The 23,789-nt window shown below is 39.5% G+C and overlaps 1 protein-coding gene across 1 annotated transcript; it reads left to right on the top strand.

Moving 5' to 3' along the window:
• Nucleotides 1-111: 111 nt before the first annotated feature.
• Nucleotides 112-20,784, top strand: LOC147145814 (complement C3-like). The gene is made up of 43 exons (XM_086034356.1): nucleotides 112-263; nucleotides 1,777-1,975; nucleotides 2,070-2,232; nucleotides 2,315-2,412; nucleotides 3,585-3,673; nucleotides 4,366-4,448; nucleotides 4,540-4,627; nucleotides 4,727-4,829; nucleotides 5,857-5,977; nucleotides 6,157-6,272; nucleotides 7,244-7,390; nucleotides 7,559-7,658; nucleotides 7,747-7,841; nucleotides 7,921-8,112; nucleotides 8,264-8,419; nucleotides 8,650-8,779; nucleotides 9,419-9,490; nucleotides 9,611-9,805; nucleotides 9,889-10,009; nucleotides 10,283-10,371; nucleotides 10,496-10,635; nucleotides 10,782-10,994; nucleotides 11,863-11,926; nucleotides 12,031-12,120; nucleotides 12,254-12,460; nucleotides 12,612-12,687; nucleotides 12,807-12,966; nucleotides 13,061-13,156; nucleotides 14,297-14,447; nucleotides 14,743-14,828; nucleotides 15,079-15,156; nucleotides 15,234-15,389; nucleotides 15,476-15,538; nucleotides 16,156-16,237; nucleotides 16,352-16,400; nucleotides 17,528-17,618; nucleotides 17,694-17,783; nucleotides 17,876-17,978; nucleotides 18,518-18,607; nucleotides 19,257-19,349; nucleotides 19,451-19,534; nucleotides 19,862-20,006; nucleotides 20,526-20,784. Exons 1-43 carry the CDS (start codon nucleotides 187-189, stop codon nucleotides 20,665-20,667), a joined length of 4,983 nt encoding a protein of 1,660 aa, XP_085890482.1. The 5' UTR covers nucleotides 112-186; the 3' UTR covers nucleotides 20,668-20,784.
• The last annotated feature ends 3,005 nt before the right edge of the window (nucleotides 20,785-23,789 follow it).

A 23,789-nucleotide genomic window follows, 5' to 3' on the forward strand; every position in this document is an offset into this window, starting at 1 on the left:
GATTTTTGAATGTATCTTTTCGTAGACCTTTTCCAATCCCAGCACTAATTTGGTAACCGCTGCTGGGAAATGATGTTGCGTTACCTATGTGGACTCGTTGGGAGGAGACTGGTTGAGAGGGATATAAAAGGGGAGCGTTTTCGCACTGAATTCTACGTTGACTGTATTTCAGGACGGGAGGAGACCATGTGTGCATCTCCTCTGTGGCTGCTGGCCTCACTGGCCTTTGCCTCTTTGGCTTCGGTGGCTGATGGTGTTCCATTGTAAGTAGATACCTAACACCTAACAGGATCTGCTTGCACCATCTACAGTCATGGGAAAAAAATATTACTGTTTCCTGTGATTCCTTGTTCATTACACTATGTGTGTCATGTGACTAACAGAAATCTATCTATCTATCTATCTATCTATCTATCTATCTATCTATCTATCTATCTATCTATCTATCTATCTATCTATCTATCTATCTATCTATCTATCTATCTATCTATCTATCTATCTATCTATCTATCTATCTATCTATCTATCTGTCCATCCATCCATCCTTCTTTCCTCCAAAATGGACTTATCAGTATGTAATCTGGGCATGCTTAATTGAACACAAAATTTATATACTCGCAATTAGCCTTGACATATTATGTTGTATGATTGGCAACAGGTAGATGCACTACCTGCCATTGAATGGAATCATATAATTAAACCGCGTCAATTATGCAACAAGGGGTGATATATCCCTACACCTCCTGTAGTGAAGTGCCAATGTGAAGGTGTATTTTATCTGTCTATCTATCTATCTATCTATCTATCTATCTATCTATCTATCTATCTATCTATCTATCTATCTATCTATCTATCTATCTATCTATCTATCTATCTATCTATCTATCTATCTATCTATCTATCCATCTATCTATCTATCTATCTATCTATCTATCTATCTATCTATCTATCTATCTATCTATCTATCTATCTATCTATCTATCTATCTATCTATCTATCCATCTATCTATCTATCTATCTATCTATCTATCTATCTATCTATCTATCTATCTATCTATCTATCTATCTATCTATCTATCTATCTATCTATTCTTCACAACTGTTAGTATTACGCACTGTATTTGTAATGAATTGATAACGTTTAAGAACTATAAACATTTGCTTAGCCCACTTGCATAATGATTAGCAGACCACTAGTTTGCAGTTCCACAAGTCAAGGTAGTTTGGTCAAATATGGCCAGACAGTATTATTTGTTTTATTACATCAAACATGGTAAACAGTGTAGTGGTGAAATATTATTTTTATCAAATGCCCTTACACTCAATGATTCATTGTTTACAGAGTTCATGTAGGGGCGGGAGCAAGTGAGGTTATACTTAGACACAACATGATGGGCCGTTCAGAATAGGGTTGCGGCGTGATCAAAATGGTAAGACGGGGAGATAAAACAATTGCAAACACTGCATTTGTTAATGTTCACAGAAAAATCTTGTTACAGAATGAAAAACGTAGTACAGATAAGCAAATGCAGTAAAGCTGTCCTTAAAAAACACTTATAAAAAAACCCCACAAAATATTAAAATATCAAACGAAAAACAACAGTAACAATATGTTGTTTCCAATACTTAGTGGAATTTTACAATAAACGTTCTAGAAGCAACATTTTTGATACAGCTCTGCTACTGAGTGTCATTATATCGTGCCGATGTACCTAATGTTGTGACCAAGAGTGTAGGTCAGTAGCATCTAATGATTCTCCCTCTAATGTGCTGTAGGAAGGTGATGTCTTCCCCCAACTTGTTGCGAGTAGGAACAGCAGAAAACATTTTTGTGGAGTGTCAAGACTGCACTGGGGGTGACATAAAGGTGGACATAAATGTGATGAACCATCCAACCAAAACCAAAAAGCTTGGGTTGGGTGCGTCTGTGACCCTTAATACCGCTAACAACTTCCAAGGCTTTGGACAAATTACGGTAAAAGACAGACACTACGAATATATTTTTGATGTCCCTGAGCATTTTAATACAACATATCTGTCCTTGCTACATTGTGCTTCTCATGCATTAGATACCGACAGCGGACTTTAATACGGACTCCAACATGAAGCAGTATGTGTACCTGCAAGCTCAATTCCCTGACCGTCTGTTGGAGAAAGTTGTGTTACTCTCCTTCCAGTCTGGATATATCTTCATCCAGACAGACAAGAACCTCTACACCCCCGACAGCATGGGTGCGCAAAGCGTGGAGTCAATATCAGCCATATGTCTCAAAACCACTTTTAGTTCAAATAAACCTGTCTTGCTTTCTTCCAGTGAACTACAGGATGTTTGGAGTGTCGCCGAGCATGGAACCTATCGAGAGGGATCAGCAAAATGAAGAGGACGCTGCCGCCATAATCATTGAGATGATGGTTAGCACTTTTATCTAAATTGTTCCCAGCAGCTCAACAGCCTCCCTCCAAAGGTATAACGTATCACTGGAAGAGAAAATCACTTTTGAAGAAAGCTGATGATGAAGTGAGGCTGTTGGTAGCTACAGGAAATATATATTATATAATATATATTGCTATCCTATTCAAGTTCACAGGATCGCTTCAGTCTATACTCTTCCTGATTGTGTGGGAGATTCAGACCATGACTGGACTGGTTGCCGGACTGGTCATCAGTTACGCAGGGAACATAGAAAACTATTCATAGGTGCGGTCAGAGGATTTTAATGCCAACCATGGAGGCCAACATAAAACACAAAAGCCTTGACAATGAATAAGTAAAGATATCATTTATGAAATAGCTGATGTATCAAATAACACACAACTTAATACAAACACTGAAAGCAAACAAAAGAAAGAGTATAATATTTAGTACAGTATTTGGTTAGCCTGCCTTACTATGTTAATGCAAAAGTTTGTGTCACAAACACTCAACGGATGAGATCTGTTTCAATGAACAGTCATTTGCAGCAATATCTTAAATTCTTCAAGTTAACATTTTGCTTAGTGCAACATGTAGCCTATAGCAGAACATTCAAGTTGACAAATAATGTCTTTTTATTCCAAACACTAATCAGTACGAGTTTGGATAGAAAAAGCTGACAGCAGAGTCGAGGTTGATGTCGTTCAACAACAAATTTGTTGTTCGGCCAATAGGTGAAATTGCAACATGATTAATGGCATATACCTGTTCTGTTCTGGGTAAACAAATTCAACTGATATATCGCTGGCATTGGACCAAAACCTGGTACCTCCAAAATAGTGACTTTTCAGAAGACCCCAAAAATGTCAATTTGCTCATTAGCATCGTGAAAGAGAGCAAGCCATTTTCAACACTTTAGATTGGGTCAATAATGTGTAAAACCAACACATACGCGTGTGGAATCACCAATACCATAGATTTTTGAAAAAATATGAAGTTCGCCAAAATGTGACTAATGAGGTTTTGTCCCGACACCGGCGATATATTATGTCTCTGTTGCCTGCCCTGTAGTGCCATCACTGCATCCTGTCATTATGGAGTGGCTCAAATACATGATCAAAAAGAAACGTGTGACACTGATGATAGTTTGTTCAATGTCCTTTGTCCTTAGACCCCTGAAGACATCATTTTACCTCTTGAGTCAGTCTTTCTGAAGTCAGGTATCTACTCTGGAAACTTCAAACTTGCTGAGATTGTCAGGTGATTTTTTTAAAATTCTGTTTTTCACATATCTTTCAAAAATGGAGGATTTTTAAAAAAAATCTACACTGTAAAGAATTTCTCTGCAAAATAACAGTATATTACTGGCAGCAGGGGTGCCAGTAATTTATTACTATTTTACAATGCACCTACTGTAATTCATTATACCTCTACAGTACTATATTTTGGATCAGAGTATATATTACCATAGGATAAGAGTGGGTGGTGTGGGAGTTTTACATCGCATCCCCTCTTATTTATTTCAACAGTACTGTATACGACTGTATTTTGTTTTACAGTGCATGACAGTAGGATAACTGTGTTATTGTATTTTTACATTATGTGCCAGTTTTTATAAAAATAATAATGTATCCGATTAATATGATGCTTGTCTGTCACAGTCTCAAAGCGCCCACATTGGATATTCAAGTACTTTTACATTCACAGTGTGGTAGCAGCAAACTACGTGTTAATCACAACGACACATGAATGTTGTAAATTCACAATACATTTACAGAAATTCATTATAGTTTATGTATACAAGGCTAATTCTATAAAAAGATAAATGTGTGAACGCTCCCCACAGTATTTTTCTAATGTAAATATGAAATTAAAATGTATGATAGAGACTGAATACATAAATACATGGTCTTTCAGACATTTTCCAAACTTGTTTGAATTTCTGTGTGCAGTCCTGGACTGTGGAAAATAGTTGCCAAGTTCCAAAGTCACCCACAGCAGAGCTTCTACGCACAGTTTGAGGTCAAAGAGTATGGTGAGAGCCTACTACATTGTGAACTGTTTCACGGCAAAGTGTTTTACTTTTCATCCAATTTGTAACGATCAAATGTTTTCATTACTTTCAGTGCTCCCCAGTTTTGAAGTCAAATTAATACCTTTGGTCCCCTTCTTCTATAAGGATAGCGAAGAGTTCACCGTTGACATCAGAGTTACGTGAGTGGAAGTCATTTGGGTGCATAAAAGCCTCTCTCTGTGTTTTACATACCTTGTTGATCTTTATGTGAACTCCACTTTTTTCCCATTGCGATTTAGGTATCTATTTGGGAAAGAGGTCGATGGGACAGCCTTTGTGGTATTTGGGTTTCTAAAGGATGGCGAAAAGAGGAGCTTTCCTGAATCTCTTCAGAGAGTGCCTGTAAGTGCATACTACAGAAAATTGTAACTCATACTGCATTATATTTGACTAATATAGCATCTGCAAGATGGCACACCATGATGTACAGTATTCATTTTCTTCAATGGGGTCAATCATATTGTCGATATACATTTGTACATGACTGAAAATACTAAGGGTGATGCTGTTTGACAGATGTATTCATCTTTATTAAAACCTTTTTACAACAATCGTTGTTAAGGGGAAGTCAACCCAAAAATTGACTTGACAATACTATGTTCTATGTGCCTCCACTAGCCTAAACACTGCATTCTTATTAATGTTGTGTTTATGGAATATAAGTTAAGCAGCAAAATCCACGGGTTTTTAACCATCTCAGGGGTCGGCCATTTTGTCACTTTCTGTCAACTAAAAATGACATCACAGTTGCCCAGAGCTCAGGTAGCGACAAAACACCGCTCACCTGTTTTTTTAAGCTGAGCCATGATTGGTTGTTACCTGAGCCCTGAGCAGCTGTGATGTCATTTTCAGGCGACAGCAAGTGGCAAAATGGCCGCCCCCTGAAATGGACAAAAACTTGTGGATTTTACTGCTTCATTCGCATTCCACAAATGCAATATTAATCAGAATGCTGTGTTTAGACTAGTGGGGCTACACAGAACATAATATTGTGGAGAAAATTTGGGGGTTGACTTCCACTTTAACAATTAAACATTACATATTTTGTGATAAACGGCAAAGAACGAGCAACAAAACAGAACAATGAATGGAACCAAAGGCCCAGTTAAATTTTCGTCGTAGAAAATGTGTTTAGCACCTAAAACACGATAGAGCAGCTACAGCTTACTGGTTGAGGAATACAAACATGCCCACATGAATACAGTAGAGGACGTTAGTGCTGCAAATGCAAAAAGTCAAAGTAATGCCGTAGTACTGACAACAAAATCATACTCTTTGACTGAGCTCGACAACTGAAGCTCACCAATGTTTAACTCTCTCTCTGTCTCTCTCTTTTTTTTTTAAATGTATCTGTGTTTTGGACTCTTAGATCGAGGTAGGCCATGGAGTGGTCACACTGAAGAGAGCACAGATGATACAAACTGTCCCAAACCTGGATGATTTGGTGGGAAGTCACATATTTGTGTCTGTCAGCGTAATGACGTTGAGTGGTAAGGAAGTGTTCAGAATGATTTCTCATGAATGAATTACACCAGTTCATCTGAAACGGGTAACAATGAATTACAGTTACGTAGGTGTAAAAGTGCACTGCCGTGTGTGTGTGTTTGTGTGTGGGGGTGGGGGTGTGTGGGGGTGTGTGCGTGTGTGTGTGTCCTTTTTGTGTTCATAGGTAGTGAAATGGTAGAAGCAGAGTTGAGAGGCATCCATATTGTCACATCGCCATACTCCATCCAATTCACGAAGACACCCAAATATTTTAAACCTGGAATGTCCTTTGATGTCACGGTAAAGTGCATATATTGCTTGCAGTAAAACAACAATAAGAAAGAAAATTCCAAATCATTTTGATGGCTTCTACAAAGGGGAACTTATCATTTTAGTAAACAAGCCAACAAAAATCGGCTCTTTTTGATCTTGTTTTGAGAATGATATACTAATACAAGAGCATAATTTGTAAGATTATTAATATCGTTTTAAGATTATTTATCTTTTATTTCTTACTTAGTTTGTAGATCCTAAAATTGGTTCGTTTACATGCACAATAAGATAAATTACTGTCAAATTCTCAGTTTGCTGCTGTCGTTGATGTTTTCAGAGAACGTTTAGCTGAAAAAACTTGTTTCAAGAACCTCCTAGTAACTCCTAACTGCCGAGACACCTTGTACCAACATCAGAGCTTCTCGTTAGTGTTGTGTGAAGTGTTTGTACACTTAAACGACCAAGCAATGTTCATTTTAATTCTAGATCAGGCATTGTCCCACAGGAATTTCTGCATTTCACAGAGGCACGAAAATAAACACTATAAACTACCTAAGAAAACCAAAAAATACACTTTAGTATTACAACTTTTGACAGCGCAGCAATGACAGCGCCAGTAAAGATTTATTCAAAAATGTACTAGTATTGTAATTAGATCCAGTACAAGAGCCATATAGAAAATATCTGACTTAAATAAGATACTAATGGTCAGCTTTGTATTATAGTAAAATACAGTATTCCAATTGTGATGCGGTGCCACGCTTGTATTGGCTTTCATTACATTTTGATGTTGCGACTGATACCGTGACCCACTAATGTTAAATGGTCATGGAATAACATTATGTCGTTGTAGTTTGTCAAATTTAAAATGGACGAAAATATTTCTCCTTTTCTTCCAACAGCAAACATATACAACTTGGCTTATAATAACAACATGGAGTGACAAACAACTGTTCAATGTTTGCTGACAAAGTCATTTTTTGTGTCTTGGGAGGCAGCTTAAGGTTATGAATAGTGACGAAACTCCAGCACGAAATGTTCGTGTGGTGGTGAACCCAGGTGAGGTGCATGGCTTCACCTCAGACAACGGCATTGCCAAGCTCACTATCAATACAGTTGCAAGGGACCCAAAATTGACCATCGATGTAAGTCTCTTTCCTGTTTTTATGTTCGGGTGAAAGTAACTAAGGCCATGGACAAACAGTGAATGTTGGCTTTTCTTCGTGGTATCATGGCATGTTTTAAATCTCACATAGTTTGTCAACTTTAAAAAGACTTACCATACTCTGCTTATCTCTGTTGTTTTACGACAGGCACGTACCAATGATCCTAAAATTCTCAGAGAGAGGCAAGCAACTGCTACAATGGAAGCCCTCCCGTATAATACCAAAAGCAATAATTACATCCACATAGGTAAAAGGATGCTATTCTCATCCCATGCACAAGTACTACAGTGCAGTAGCAATTTCAGTATGTCATCTTAAAAGTGTGACTTTTGCAGGTGTGGACACATCTCAGCTGGATTTGGGAGATAACCTGAAAATCAACCTCAATTTAAACAGGCCACCAACTCAAGATACTGACATCACATACTTGGTGAGAGTTGTTTTATACCCGACTGTCTATGTGTTTGATAGGCATTTTTATACATGAACGCTGACGTTTGTCTCTTAAGGTCATTGGCAGAGGACAGCTGGTGAAATTTGGCCGTCACAGGACGATAGGCCAAGTTCTGATCTCTGTCATCATTCCCATCACCAAAGAAATGCTCCCATCATTCCGTATCGTAGCTTACTACCGTCCAGATAACAGCGAGGTGGTGTCAGACTCTGTGTGGGTGGATGTCAAGGACTCCTGCATGGGCTCGGTAAAATGACAGTTAAGCTATCCCTAGTGGTCACCCGTATGGTGAAGGTGGTGCTGAATTGTCATTCCTAGTATAAATGATTGATTCAATGATTTTCGAAGAAAAGAAAAAAAACAGATCTGTGTCACATTCATTTCCCTCATTTATTTAGCTCAAACTGGAATCGACAAGAGCGGCACCATCCTATCAACCTCTCAAGCTGTTTGGACTAAAGGTCACTGGAGACCCAGAGGCCACTGTGGGCCTGGTGGCAGTTGACAAAGGTGTTTTTGTTCTGAGCAAGATGCATCGTCTGACCCAGAAAAAGGCAACCACTTTTGACTTCTTTGTTTGGTGCTCTTTAGATCAGTGCTGCCAGATGAAAAATACTTTTGCACAAGTAACTGAAAATGTGCATAATGTTAGGGAAATAATCATTGAGACAAAGACCACACAAATACGGAGCAAAGTAGAAAAACCTCAGGCTGCAAAATGTAGTTGGTGATTTGTTCGGTAATTTTAGGGCTATATATAATTGTACTTGTTATTGCTTAATAGGTGTGGGAAACTGTGGAGAAGCACGACACAGGCTGCACATCAGGTGGGGGCAAGGATGGAATGAGTGTGTTCTACGATGCTGGGCTGGTGTTTGAGACCAACAGTGGACAAGGGACACCTTACCGACAAGGTGACAGATTTGGTTGTTTTTCTGTCTATTACTTTACGTAGTCACTTAAAGCGGAGTTACAAACTCTTTCGGGTCCAAATTAGCAAAATGAGTATATGTGATACAGCTCAGGGCAAACAATAATGCAAATAAATGCTTGTTAGATATCAAACCATTTGTTATGACAGATATGTTAATGTTTTTTTTTTTTAAATGATGAATTGAAAAAAAATGGGCCCCAGCAGAAAGGGCATTATTCTTATCCAGGGTAAGTGCTTAAGCACTACTATGAGTCAGTCTGTCTGTAGAATAGACAGTATAATGACTTTGAAAATGCTAGTTTCTCATCAGCTGTGGTTAAAAACAGCCAAATGAAGTCTTGCAAAATGCAAGAAATTTGAAAAAAAAAAAAAAAAAACTCCCAGCTTCACGGCAGAAGCTGGTTTAAAAAAGAAAAATCAGGATGCTTCTGACTCTTGAGTCGGCTTTCTCACGGCTGATCAAATTGGTCTCATGGACATTTGCAATTATTTTAGTTTATTTTTTCACAAATGTGGAATACTGTCTCTAATTGATTGACTGGCTTGTTGCATCAGATGCCCAACAGTAGCTTATCTGTATCTGGGTCATTTTCATAATCAAACTGCGCTACATTTCCAGAGCTGAAATGTCCATCAGCCAGCAGCAGGAGTAAACGAGCTTCAACTCTGTTACACGTTACTACAACCTTAGGTAAGGATCTCTCTACAATTCTCTATCATTGTATGCCCACCAACTGAAAAAAACAATTGACATTAGACATCAAGATACTGATCATGGCGCCTGTGTCTTTTACATTTCCTTTGTTTTCAGCAAGTAAATATGAAGGGCAACAGAAGGAGTGTTGTTTGGATGCCATGAAGGAAAGTCTTCTCTCATACACATGTGAAATACGCAGCGAGTACATTACTGATGGAGCGGCGTGTGTCGAGGCCTTCTTGTATTGCTGCAAGCAGCTGGAAGGCCAGAGATCTGAGATGAAGCAAGACACCCTTCAAATAGCTCGGAGTAAGAAATGGACATATGGGACACTATCCATAGTCCACTGAAATTATTGTCCCTCATGAATCTTTTTAAAATCACTTTTTAAGGTGAGACGACTGATGACATTTATATGGACAACATTGACATTGTTACCCGCACGAATTTTCCTGAAAGCTGGCTTTGGTCTGATATCAAATTGCCTGCTTGCCCTCGACAAACGCCTAACTGGTAAGGAAATTGGTCTATAATGTATGTGTATACACTTAACACATGCTAGGTAGGTACTGTAGGTAGGTACACCTGCACACCGAAAAAGATCCTACACAAGAGATGTGTACAAAAAAAACATTAGTTAGCTCAGTTTTAATCAACACTATCAGAGAGGTGCTCTTTTAACATTTAACTAATTGTTTATACAGTAAATTAGTGACACATTTTTTCCTATAGCACTTATATATACATACCCTGTGCAAAATGATCAAATATTTTTTTTTCTTTCAGTGACACCACATCACATGTGAATTATGTCCCCATGCAAGACTCCATAACAACATGGCAGTTCATGGGTATTAGTCTATCCAAAACTCATGGTGAGGATCCTCTCATTTCAAATTCTGCTTAAAGCTGAAAGGCGGTTATTCTGTATACTGTCCTGCTGGCTCTGTATGCTCCTTTCCATGGAAACTTTTTTTTCATTTTTTTCCTATCTTTTAGGAATCTGCGTCAGTGAACCTTTAGATGTCATAGTACAGAAGGATTTCTTCATTGACCTCAAGCTTCCTTACTCGGCTGTGCGCGGAGAGCAGATTGAAATCAAGGCAATCCTGCACAACTACACCCCTGATGAAATCACAGTAAGTCTGTGTGTGTTCACTCTGCTGCTTTAGAAAATGAACCCATATTTAAAAGAACACTACAGACATTCAGTTCTTGGCTGCGATGTGTGGACACCATAAAACTAGATCATTCCTCAGTTCCCTTCTCCAACTTTGTGTTCGAGGTGCGTCTGGATCTGTTTGAGACGGCACATGTGTGCAGTGCAGCCTCCAAGCGCTCAAAGTTCAGCCAGGAGGTTGACATTGGGCCCCAAACTACACTAGCTGTACCCTATATCATCATCCCTATGGAGCAAGGAAAGTTTGGTATCGAAGTCAAAGGAGCTGTGAGAGGTTCACATCTCTCTGATGGAATAATGAAGGAGCTGAAAGTGGTGGTAAATGAACATTTAAGAGTGGCTATTGAAATGTTCAATCTCAAGATTTATTTATTTTCTGTACAGCTTAGACTGTTCATGAAAAAAAATATCAAATAATTCACTGTTATTTAGTGTTTACAGATGCTTGTGAAAAAGTGTGTAAGAGTGTTCTTTTCAGGCGCTTTAAAAACCGTGTAAAGTTAAAAGAAAAGTATACATTTGACAGAGCCCAGACCAACACAACCCGCCAAATACACATCTCACTACCGACACGATAAATTCACCACTTCACATCTAGGGCAACGGTGCCCAAGACCGTCCTCGAGAGGCCCTATCCAGCCCGTTTTAGAAGTCTCCCTCCTCCAACACACCTGATTCAAAGGATCAGCATCATTAGCAGGCTTCTGCTAAGCTTGCTGATAAGATGATCATTTGAATCAGATGTGTTGGAGGAGGGAGACATGTGAAACAGGCTGGATCGAGGATCTCGAGGAATGGATTTAGGCACATTTGTTCTTAGGCATCCATAGTCAAGGTACCTTCCAAGGGCGGCTGGTACGGGGCGTTTTAACGGATTTGGCTGCGGCATTCAGGTTTCAAATTTCCCACGGTGAAACGCTAGCGAATCGGAACGCTGATCCGCGATTGCTGTGAACGTAGCATGACTCTCCGTGTGAACGTAGCATGACTCTCCTCTCAGTTTGTCTGCACAGTGAGCAGAGGTCAGCTGCTACAGGAAGTAAATAACACTGAGTTAACTGTATTCATTTTTTTTTTGTGCGTTATAAAATGTAAATTAATCTCCATAGTTCATGCTTTAACTTTGACAGCCCTACATGTAAATGTGTATTTGTTTGTTTATTTATTTATTTATTTGCTTTTCCAGCCTGAAGGTGTCCTGGTTAAGTCTCCTCAGATAATAATCCTTGACCCTGCTAAAAACGGAATAAGTGAGTTGCCTCATTCCACCACGCTCTGTGACAAGAACATTGTAACTGTGTAATGTTTTTATAATTTAGCACTTGATCTTCAAACTTGTGTGTCTCCACTGTAGATGGTAAACAAGAAGTCATTATCAACAGTCAAATTCCCAAGAAAGATGTGGTACCAGGCACGGAGTCTGTCACACACATCTCTGTGATGGGTGAGATATTTTAGTGGATCCAACGATTTACATTTCTATAGGTAGACAAAAACATGTGCTCACACATGAAGAAAATATATGCAACAACATTACAGTATGTTTTTGTTGTAACTGTGTATCTGTGTGCATGCAGGTCGAGAACAAGTTAGTGTACTGGTTGAGAATGCCGTTGCTGGGACATCAATGGGTAGTCTGATTTATCAGCCTGGTGGCTGTGGAGAGCAGAACATGATCCACATGACCCTGCCTGTAATTGCAACCACATATTTGGACAAAACCAACCAGTGGGAAACTGTGGGCTTTAATAAACGTAATGAAGCCCTGCAACACATAAAGACTGGTAGGTCCATGTTATATTATTCAAAGAACAGGCGTTGAATGAATAAATGAAAACTATGTAATACTATACACTGAGGATTCCTCAAACTGTCAAAGATGAAAGACACTGACATATGATATCACGATGGTTAAAAATTCTGCTTTGGGCACAGGCTACAGAAATCAGCTTTCTTTCCGGAAGAACGATGGTTCTTTTGCTGTGTGGGGCAAGGGTACTGGTAGCAGCTGGTGAGTCAAACAAACACACAAACAAAAGCAATGTACCTGTCATTTTTTTCAATTACAAAGTAAGAATTTGGGGTGTGCAAATGATTACAACAAAAGCGGTGTGCCCTCTTGTCTTTCAGGCTGACAGCCTATGTTGCCAAAGTGTTCTCTATGTCCAACCAGCTGGTGGCAGTGCAAAGAAATGTGATCTGTGATGCTGTCAGGTTCCTTATTCTCAATGCACAGCAACCTGACGGCATGTTTAGAGAAGTAGGCAGTGTGGCTCACGGCGAGATGATTGTAAGGGCAATCCTTTTTCATTGTTGTCAATTGATCTTTTTCAAGCGATTCTGATAATAATATGACTTTATCTATGTATTGTGTGCGTGTATAGGGTGACGTGAAGGGTGGAGACTCAGATGCCTCCATGACAGCCTTCAATCTCATTGCAATGCAGGAGTCCAGCGCACTTTGCTCTGCCACTGTTAATGTGAGTACTTGGCTCCATTTATTCGCCGACATTTTTTTAAATTACTGGCCTGAGAAAGTGAGTGCCAAAAAGTGCTGGATGCAAAAACGCTGCATTCGTATGACTGATCAGGCCACCCTTTTTGTTGTTGTTGTTGTTGTTGTTTTATCCCCATCATGTTTTTAAGGATAATCCTGTATGGTCCCAGTGTCGGGAAACTGATGTGATTGATGGTGCAGCTTCAGGCACAAGTCTCTATCCCTGAGCAATGCCATTGCTAGTTTTTGCTGTTTTGTGTGATACATATCTAGTTCAAACCATACACTATATTGCTGTGCCAAGCTCAGCGAAACAAACGTTACAAATGTAACTACAGTTCTATGAAGCCCGGATGATTTCCAGAACGTTCTGTCACTCGGAATCCTTGTGTTCACATGAGAAGATTGTGTAGGAAACTAACCTGTGGGGACGCCAACATTTAGGTGATATCTGTCCCCAGGTCATCCAAGGGCAACGGGAGGGTGTGGGTGGAGTGTTTCGGTAGGGGGGAATCACCTTGAATCTAATTGTTAATATAACTGTTAGTCAATACAAGTCATCCATTGCAGCCCATCATCCTGGAAGGGAGATTCCCCCATCTGTGGTCCTTTCTCAAGATTTCTCTTTTCTTTTCCCCAGATGTTTTCTTTTGGGAGTTTTTCCTTGTCCTCCAGGAGCTTAAGATCTGGGGATGTCATGAATATGTTGTCAGCTATGGGCATGTGAAGCCCTTTGAGACTTACTTGTGTTTAAGGGGCTATATAAAAAAAATGACTTGACTAATATAACTGTTATTAGTATTAGTAGTATAAATATCCTAAACTTTAGTATTATTACCACATGCCATTTTAAAGTGCAGTAAATTGCTAATTAACATTACACTGACATTCAAGTATCAATCTAATATGCATATATATATATATATATATATATATATATATATATATATATTTTGTAATAAGATCTTTGTGGGGGGGAGTAAGTGTATGTATAATCAGCGACAGAGGGGGGCACCATAGAAGGATCTTGCCGCAACATTGACTCGTACTGAACAACAGGTGTCCAAGGACTGACCCTTGGTATCATCATGACCCCCCCTTCTTACTTTCCTCTCCTCTCCAGAGTTTGGAAGATAGCGAAGCCAAAGCTCTTGCTTACCTGGAAAAGCGTCTGCCCAGCCTCACCAACCCTTATGCTGTAGCCATGACATCATATGCTTTAGCGAATAAGAACAAGCTAAACAAGGATATCCTCTTCAAGTTCGCTTCCCCAGGTGAATTCTAAAACAGCGTTCATTTTACTCTTCGGTATTATATTGTCAAAGGTAAATAATAGGTACAGTATTTTTACGAAAGCAAGAAACAAAAAAATACAGGATTATGTAAATTGACACACTGTAGGCATAGTATTGTGATTACCAGAATAAGGATTTATTGGAAAACAAAAGTGGCTAAGTTACAATAAAAACAATAATTAATGACTTTAGTGATTTTTTTTGATTGTATTGTAAATGATGATGAATTATAAAATCTTAATTGAAAAGAACAAATTGCATGTCTCCTTTGCAGAGTTTTCCCATTGGCCCGTGCCGAAGGGACATATTTATACAATGGAGGCTACAGCCTATGCTCTTCTGGCTTTGACTAAGGCTGGGGTAAGTCAATTTGATTAATAAGGGCTGCAAAAATATAGGGACATTTTCTCAAAAGAAACTGTGTTCAAGATTGAACTTGTCACAACGGATACATCAAAATCAACGTAAAACTTTTCACTTCATAATTGAGCAAAGGTTTACCACATTGTTCTTTACTATTGTTTACTGGAAACCACTTTCAACAGTAATCGATAGTTCCCATGTATACCGCACATCCAGTGCAAAACCTTTCTTTTTAATCTTCAAAAAGGCCTTTGAGGAAGCCAGACCTGTGGTGCGATGGTTCAACAAACAGAGGAAGGTGGGCGGAGGCTATGGATCGACTCAGGTGAGAGAAGATTTTACAGCAATATTCATGTCATCTGGGATCATCTTCATCCCCCCCCCCCCCTTTCCTCTGTTTAGGCTACAATCATGGTGTATCAAGCAATATCGGAATACTGGATCAGTGCCAAAGAGCCAGAATATGATCTGAAAGTGGACGTTGATGTGCCGGGCAGATCGAGACCTCTCAAATTTAACTTTAACAGGCAAAACCAGCATGCCACAAGAACATCTGAAGTGAGAGTTCCTCACATCTCATTCACTGCTACTGTCCAAATGTATTATTATATAAATAAGCCTTTGTGTGCATTTTTAACCCACAGATGAAGAGTATTAACCAAGATGTCAAAGTGACAGCCGAAGGTAGTGGAGAAGCAACGTTTACAGTAAGTCAACTCTTAATCTATGCTGTGCTCAGCTGTTGTTAACGGCTACAGTATATTTCCCAAATTATTCATACTCTGACCATTTGTTGTTTAGTTTAAGGACGGTTTTAGGTGGGGAATGCGTCTGGCTGGAAATGACACACAAAAAAATATGTATCTTATCGTTCCAATTAATCCAGAAGCTCAGACATATGAATAATATACATATGTCCCTCCATCCAGCCATTATCGATACCGCTTATCCTCACAAGGGTCGTGGGGCATGCTGGAGCCTATCCCAGCTGTCTTTGGGCAGTAGGCGGGGGACCCCCTGAATTGGTTGCCAGCCAATCGCAGGGCACACAGAGACAAACATCCGCACTCACAATCACACCTAGGGGCAATTCAGAGAGTCCAATCAACCTACCGTGCATGTTTTTGGAATGTGGGAGGAAACCGGAGCACCCGGAGAAAACCCACGCAGGCACGGGGAGAACATGCAAACTCCACACAGGGAACCCACGACCTCTGAACTGTGAGGCGGACGTGCTAACCAGTCGACCACCGTGCCGCCCATACATATGCCCATTCCTCTAAAATGATTTCCATCGTATAATTTGCTGTTATCCATCTGACAGATGGTGTCGTTGTATTATGCCCTGCCTTCCGAAAAAGAAAGTGACTGTCAGAATTTTGACTTGTCGGTGCAACTTATTCCAGGTAATGTTCATATTTTGTCATTTTTACAAATGCACTTGATAATGTGCTCATTTGCCTGAATGTTTTATTGTTTGCATGAAAACATGAATCTGATTATCTGATATGTGTTTCTAGAAAAAATTGACCAGGACGAGAAGATCTATAAGCTAAAAATAGAGGTTATGTAAGTACAATAACAAAAAGAAGACTAGCAATTTATTGTAACATTACATCCTTGTCAATAAGTGTATATTCTAAAACAAAAGCAAAGCTAAAAAGAAACGAAAAAAGACTTGTTTTCTCAATATTTGTTGATAAATATTGAAAAACACTTTGTTTTCCAATTTACGATTTTGTGCCCAAAAGAAAAATGGAAAAAACCCCAAAATAAATAAACAAACAAAATAAAAACAAAGTAACGGGCATTTCAATTTTTCATGTACTCCAGATATTTTCATCTGTGAACCAAAATGAGACTTGAACTGGAAGAGAGCTTTCACCTAACTCGCGGAAATGTCACTTATTTCTATTGAGACTTAGGCATGAGCATACTTTAAAAAAAATCATAACCCACTGAATTTTTAAGCGATTTTTTGGCGGGTTGTTTTATTGCAAACATCAGACATGTGGCTATGATAAAAAGAAAACATTTTTTTTTTTAAATTTGAAACATCAGACATGCAGTTACCACTAGTGATTATTTATCATTATCTCGACAGGGAAGACAAGACGGGACAGTCTAAAACGATGTGTAATGTCAGAAAACTGTGAACAATCGTCCCCCCCATTCATGTGGCTATCTATACTTATGCAGAGCTGGGCATTTGACTAAAAATTGAGCGTCCGTTATTTGTCATCCGTCTGCAGCGTGGGTACCCTTCCGTCGTCCGTAAATCAATTTTTTTAAGGGGTTAAAGAAATAGTACTCACCTATAGGCCGGTCCGCCTCTGATTTTAAATGGGCTTCCGTCAACGATTCCGACCGCAAACTTCAATGAAAATCCGAAGTACAGTACATGAAATGTCCAAATCGCCCGTCATCTGTTTTTTCCATTTTGCATCTTTGCATAAAATCAGAAATCGGAAAAGAGTGGTTATCCGTGTTTCATTTGGGTATTTGGAATGAATATTGACAAAACAAGTCATTATTTCATTTTTTTTTAACTCTCTGTTTGGTTTTGAAAAAGAATTAACAAATGATACAAAGATTTTTGTCCCCCTCCCTGAGTTCCATTGAAAATATGACGAATAAAATATGATTTTTTTTCTTTTTTAAATCTTGAAATAATGTGATGTCTGGTGTCTGAGCAGGTACAAAAACAAAGAGCATGATGCATCCATGTCAATCTTGGACATTGGCTTATTGACTGGCTTTCGTGTTGACCACAATGACTTGGGCTTGGTACGAGTCCTTATGGACAAAGCTTACATTGTTAATAGAGCTTAGAACTGTTTCTGATAGTATGTTTCCATATAGCTGTCCAAAGGACATGCACGCACCATTTCAAAGTATGAGATGAACACAGCCTTGTCAGAGAAGGGCTCTCTCATCATCTACCTGGACAAAGTAAGACAGACATCTCTTCACCTTGCCTCTGACACTTCTTTCCCTTTTGATCACGCAGAGCTGCTTCACTTTTGTTTATACCACCTCCGCAGGTCTCCCATAAACGTCGTGAGGAAATCAGCTTCAGGATCATCCAGACCCTGAAAGTCGGCATCTTGCAACCGGCTGCTGTGTCTGTTTATGAATACTATGATCGTGAGTCACAAAGACACTTCTGATTCAAACTCTGGTGCAGAAAAAGTGAAGATGTATTTTTCTACAAAAAGGTAGATGGATTAGATAGATAGATAAAATAGGTTAGATAGATTAGATAGATAATCTAGAGATCCAGATAAACTTGAGAATTTGTGAGGTCAAAGGTCACTTATAAGTTACACTCACTGTTCTCGCTCATCTCACATGTTTGATGGTATTGAGGTCCGGGCTCTCAAGTTCTTCTGCACCAAATTCAAGAATGCGTTTGTGAACTTTGCAATGTGCGTTAGAAACACAAAATGGCCCTACCCCAATCTGTTTCCATAAAGTTGGAAGCATATGTGTGTCCTAAATGTCTTGATAAGATGAAGAAAAGTCAAGGGCAGCTAATTGGTCTTGTCAAATGTGGTTTAGCAATTAAGTAAAAAGTGAGTCGTAGTACTTTGGTACATAAAGACCAACTTTCTTAAAGCACATTGCAGACATAAACAAGACAGTAAATACTCTTGGCTCAACAAAAACTACATGTCTATTTGTAGAGAGGCATTGTGTGAAATTCTACCACCCTGAGAGGAAATCTGGTCATCTGCTGAGACTATGCACAAAGGATGAATGTACCTGTGCTGAAGGTAAGATGGAAGACAACCTCCAGTTCACTCAAGACTGTACCAAGTGTATTTTCTGAGAAATACCCGGAGAAAAAAAACAGCTCCTGTTGTCTGTACAGATACACGTTTGATATAGAATTCTGGTAAAGTTGTCGCATTTAACATTTTTGTAGAGCATTTCTCACACTGCCCATGAGCCACACTAGCAACAGTGATCTATTAATGTTTTTCTTCAGGTATTCTTGAAGAAATAGAATCATATGTTCTATGCAGCCCCACTAGTCTATAGTGCATAGAACGTATGATTGTAAAGAACATTTTTGAGTTGACTTCCACTTTAAATTTCCACCAAAATGAAATGTCTAGCTAAATTGCTTATCACAATAGCAACAGTGATCTATTAAATTTTTACTTCGGGTATTCTCCAAGAAATAGAACCATATGTTCTATGCCGCCCCACTAGTCTATAGTGCATAGAACATATGATTGTAAAGAACATTTTTGAGTTGACTTCTCCTTTAAATTTCCAGCACTATATGGTAAAGTATGTTATGTCACCTAGCTGCTGTAAGATCCTGCTGGACAGGACAAAAAGAAACCCTGACCTCTAGCAGCACTAACACATCATTACATCCACTTAAATAATCGCTCCCTTTTTTCCCTCACCCAGAGAACTGCAGTCTACAAAAGAAGGGTCAAATCAGTAACGATTTGCGTGCAGAAAAGTCCTGTGAGAGTACCCAGACCAGCAAGATAGACTTTGGTAAGAGAATGTACAATACACGATATTGATTTCATTTGTCATATTAGATGATGGTGAGAATGAGTAAGTAAGAGGATAATGTGTAACGTGTCTGTCCTCAGTGTACCGCATACATATAGAAAAAATGGAAGACAGCGCGTCAATTGACCTGTATACAGCACGGGTGACCACAGTCATCAAAGAAGGTGGGTTTTGATTTCAACTGACCTAGCAAATATTCACATTTGCTGTCTTACATATCATTGGTGTTGGGCAGAATGTAAAATGGTGTATTTGTTGAGCCATTAATGTTGCATCCTCAAAGAAAGCAAGTCAGTTTCAGCACTTTAAATTGGTCAAATTCTAAAAATACCAGACCCAAACTGACCAACTGCATAGATTTGTGAAAAAATATGAAATTGAAAAGATTTGGACATAGGTTTCAACCTGACATTTTTTTTCAAAGAATATTGATGCTCTCATCTTACTTCTTTCATAAACATTTTTTTTCTTCTCCCATGTTGCCATTACAGGAAATAAAGATATGGGTGCCCAAGGCAAACTGCGCACATTCCTCAGTTTTCCACACTGCAGGGATGCTTTAGATTTGGGCGCAGGCAAAGCCTATTTAATCATGGGCGCATCAAAAGACATTCACAGAGATGACCAGGGTCAAACGTAAGTCTCTGGATGTGTACTTTGTGTGCGAGAGTTGCAGAACTGGGCAGTCCGTCCCTGGGCCAGATCGGTCGGACACTCCGGCCCGGCCGGATGCCCATTTTTGGGGTGGGGGGTGACAAATTTTTAAAAAATGGCTGGACCAAGCATGGCCGGAAGTTGATTTTAGTCCAGCCCACTATCGGCCCTGGTGCGTATGACGTGCTCGCAAGGCGGCCAAAAAAAAAAAATCATCTCAGCCTACTCGGTGAAAGGCTTCTTTCTACTCCCGCGTTGGCGCGAGAGACAACTGCTGTTATAGGGATTGTGGTATTTTTTGATGGGGGGCGGAATGGGGCGGGGTCCCGACAATGTTTATGAATATGGCCGGAGGGTTGCGGCCGGACCGGCAAAAAATGGTCAAGTGCCCAGCTCTGGAGAGTTGTTTTGGGTTGTTTTTTTTTTTGCTTGCATCAAGGCTGGTTTTGTTTGGTGCACTGTACTTGAAAGATGAACTTGTTTTCACCCTCTTCTCTTCAGGTTCAACTATATTCTTGGAGAGAAAATGTGGATCGAATACTGGCCTACAGACGCGGAGTGTCAAACCCCACAACACAGACCTACTTGCTTAGGCATGGATCTCCTGCAAAAGAAATATGAAGGATTTGCATGCGAACAATAGTCAAAGTCAAGCACAGACAATGAAAATATGTTTTCACTATTCTCATGTAAATCTTCTCCTTTTATGTCATTAAATGCTACACTGTGCTAATTGAAAATTAAAGGGTTACTCATCTCACTGCCTCTGTTTTACTTTGAAGTGAGTGAATAAGAATGAGAAAGTCAGTTGATGAGTGGTGTTATGGTTGGCCTAACAGCCAGGAATGTATCACTACGCAGACAAGAAGGTTTGAGAGCAGTGACACAGGCTTTATTCCAGAACACGAAAATAACAGTAAAGAAAAGCTACAATCACGGAACGTTAACGCGAAGGCAAAAACAAATGAGGCTAGTTCTCTAACACAAGTCGAGCAGAGCTATCTAGAAGAAAAAACAGAAACCCCAAATCACAGTAGAACTTAACTACACAAACCTCAAATTCTACTGGATGACGACCTAGTTTGCAATCGAGTCAATGTGGGGACAGCAAGCAGCAAAACAGCACACAAAACAATACTCCGGCACGTTGCCTTGTTTGGAGCCAAGCCTAAATACTACCACTGATGATTGGAGACAGGTGGTCGGGCTGATTGCAGGTGCTGAGGCGGAGAGACCCCGCCCATGCTCAACTATTGTAGACTGAGAGAACAGCTGAAGAGGCCACAACACAGGGCATGACAAGTGGTAAATGGTGCATGAACTCAGAAGATGATTTTAAAACTAAACATACGGTATTGGCGGCACGGTGGTCGACTGGTTAGCACGTCCGCCTCACAGTTCAGAGGTCGTGGGTTCAATCCCGGCCCCGGCCTCCCTGTGTGGAGTCTGCATGTTCTCCCCGTGCCTGCGTGGGTTTTCTCCGGGTACTCCGGTTTCCTCCCACATTCCAAAAACATGCATGGTAAGTTGATTGGACTCTCTAAAATTGCTCCTAGGTGTGATTGTGAGTGCGGATGTTTGTCTTTGTGTGCCCTGCGATTGGCTGGCAACCAATTCAGGGTATCCCCTGCCTACTGCCCAAAGACAGCTGGGATAGGCTCCAGCGCGCCCCGTGACCCTTGTGAGGATAAGCGGTACAGATAATGGATGGATGGACATACGGTATTGTATAGTAAAAATTCACTTATTCATAGTGGATGAATAGACGGACAGCTACAGCTCTGTGGTTAGCAGAGTAAAAGTAACAATGAAATAATGTTGATGAGCTGAAAGACAATATTTGAATTGAAATGTTTATTCAAATGTAAGGTTAGTGAAAAATATGAGTATGAAAGTAGATGTCTAGCTGTTACTTTGTGGTACTTTGATCTTATTATTGTGTGATGTTTGAGTTAATTTTTATGAATGAGTTAAGATAAGATAAGATAAGATAAGATAAGGCCTTTATTGATCCCACAGTGGGGAAATTTTCAGCGTTACAGCAGCAAAGATATAGGTTACACAGAGACGGCGGCATAATGTAGCCGTTAATGTATAACATTAACAGCAAACATTCAGAATCAAACCTATGCAAACCATGTGTATATACACATGTATATACGCACTAACATACATCTACATATTAAATATGAAGAAACACTCATTTTAGCCTGTACATAGTACAGAGGAAAAATACTAAGTAACAGTGCTGCAGTGCTGCAGTGAAATATAAGTAACAGCATTGGATAAAAATAAAAATACAGCAGTGGGGAATGTTGAGTATTGCACAATATAAGCTCAGTTGATCATGTAAAAAGGGTAGGCGAAAATAAGCGTGAGCTTGAGACTGTGCCTTTTTTGCAGTCTGTCTTTTAAATGACCGTTCGAAATAAATTGTTGTTCATTCATTCACTGACTACGTTTACGTGCAGTCAATATTCGGGTTGAAGTCAAAATTCAGATTTCCGAAACGTTCGGAAAAGCCCGTTTACATTTGTGAGTGGACAGAGGTACTCCCGCATTTGAATAACCCGGTTGAAATGGTGACGCCCGGACGTCATGATGCAAATTGACGTCATTTCCGCTGACATGGAAGTTAAAAAATCAACTTTGCGTTCCCTCACAAAAAAACTTTGCGTTCCCTCGCAGAGAATGCATTCGCTCGCAAAGATTTGCGTTCCTTCGCAAAGATTGAGTGATAACGGATACGTTTTTTTGTGAGGGAATGCATTTTTTTTTACATGCGCATATATATATATATATATATATATATACACACACACACTTCCAGGTCAATTTGGCACCTAGCCTTGCCTCTAATGCACGGCTGTTTGACGACAGTAAGTCAGAGACTGCAAGAATCCTGGAGAAATCCTCACAAAACAGGTTTCTTAGGACATTACTGCTTACGCAGGTCCATAGAGAGCAATGAAAAATAATTTCATTTGTTATAATTGAATTTATATTTTCCACTTGATGCTCTGTGCTCGCTGGACATCATAGGTTTGTTGACAAAGCTGGTCTCCGGATTACTAACTAGTGAGGCCAGAAAGAAGTGCAGTGACATAAGCAATGAGAGTCAGCTCACTCTTCCCCTCCCCTACCTCCTTGCTTTCTATATTTCATTCATAAAATGCAGCATCACTCGTCACTCCATTTTCGCTCTAGCCTAAAGTTGCTAGGCAACAGCAGCAAGAAAAAAAGAAGGTGAATTGGGAAGAGGGAAACTTGCTTTCACCCATGTAATCTCTAAATTGAAAGGGCTAAACAGTTGGTGCCAGGTCACTGGATACTCACATTACCACTATTTTCCATATCTTATTTCAAATTTAATTTGTTTGAAAAATATGTATAGGTATTATATGTATTCATAAAAAATCATGAAATAGAAGGGTGGTGGCATATGATGAAGTGATTACTGGACATATGCTGTACACCAGGGGTTACCAACATGGTGCCCCGTGGGCAACAGGTTCCCCCCATGAACTACAGGCTACTGCAGGCCTTTTCTAAAAATAGCTCACCAGTGATGGGACATGATTTCGTAGGATTGTTGTCGAAGGAATCATCCCAAAAATGTAATGTCTATAAATCCTTGCAGAGATTTATAGAAATACAGTCATATTGATATTTATCAGATCAGACCTTATAAAATCTGTGTTGATATTTTTTGTGGGCAATCGTTAACATGATTAGAGTCTTCACCTATATAAATAGCCATTGTTG

This window comes from Filicampus tigris, chromosome 6, assembly GCF_054856515.1.
Source record: "Filicampus tigris isolate MCC_2025a chromosome 6, RoL_Ftig_1.0, whole genome shotgun sequence".
NCBI lineage: Eukaryota > Metazoa > Chordata > Actinopteri > Syngnathiformes > Syngnathidae > Filicampus > Filicampus tigris.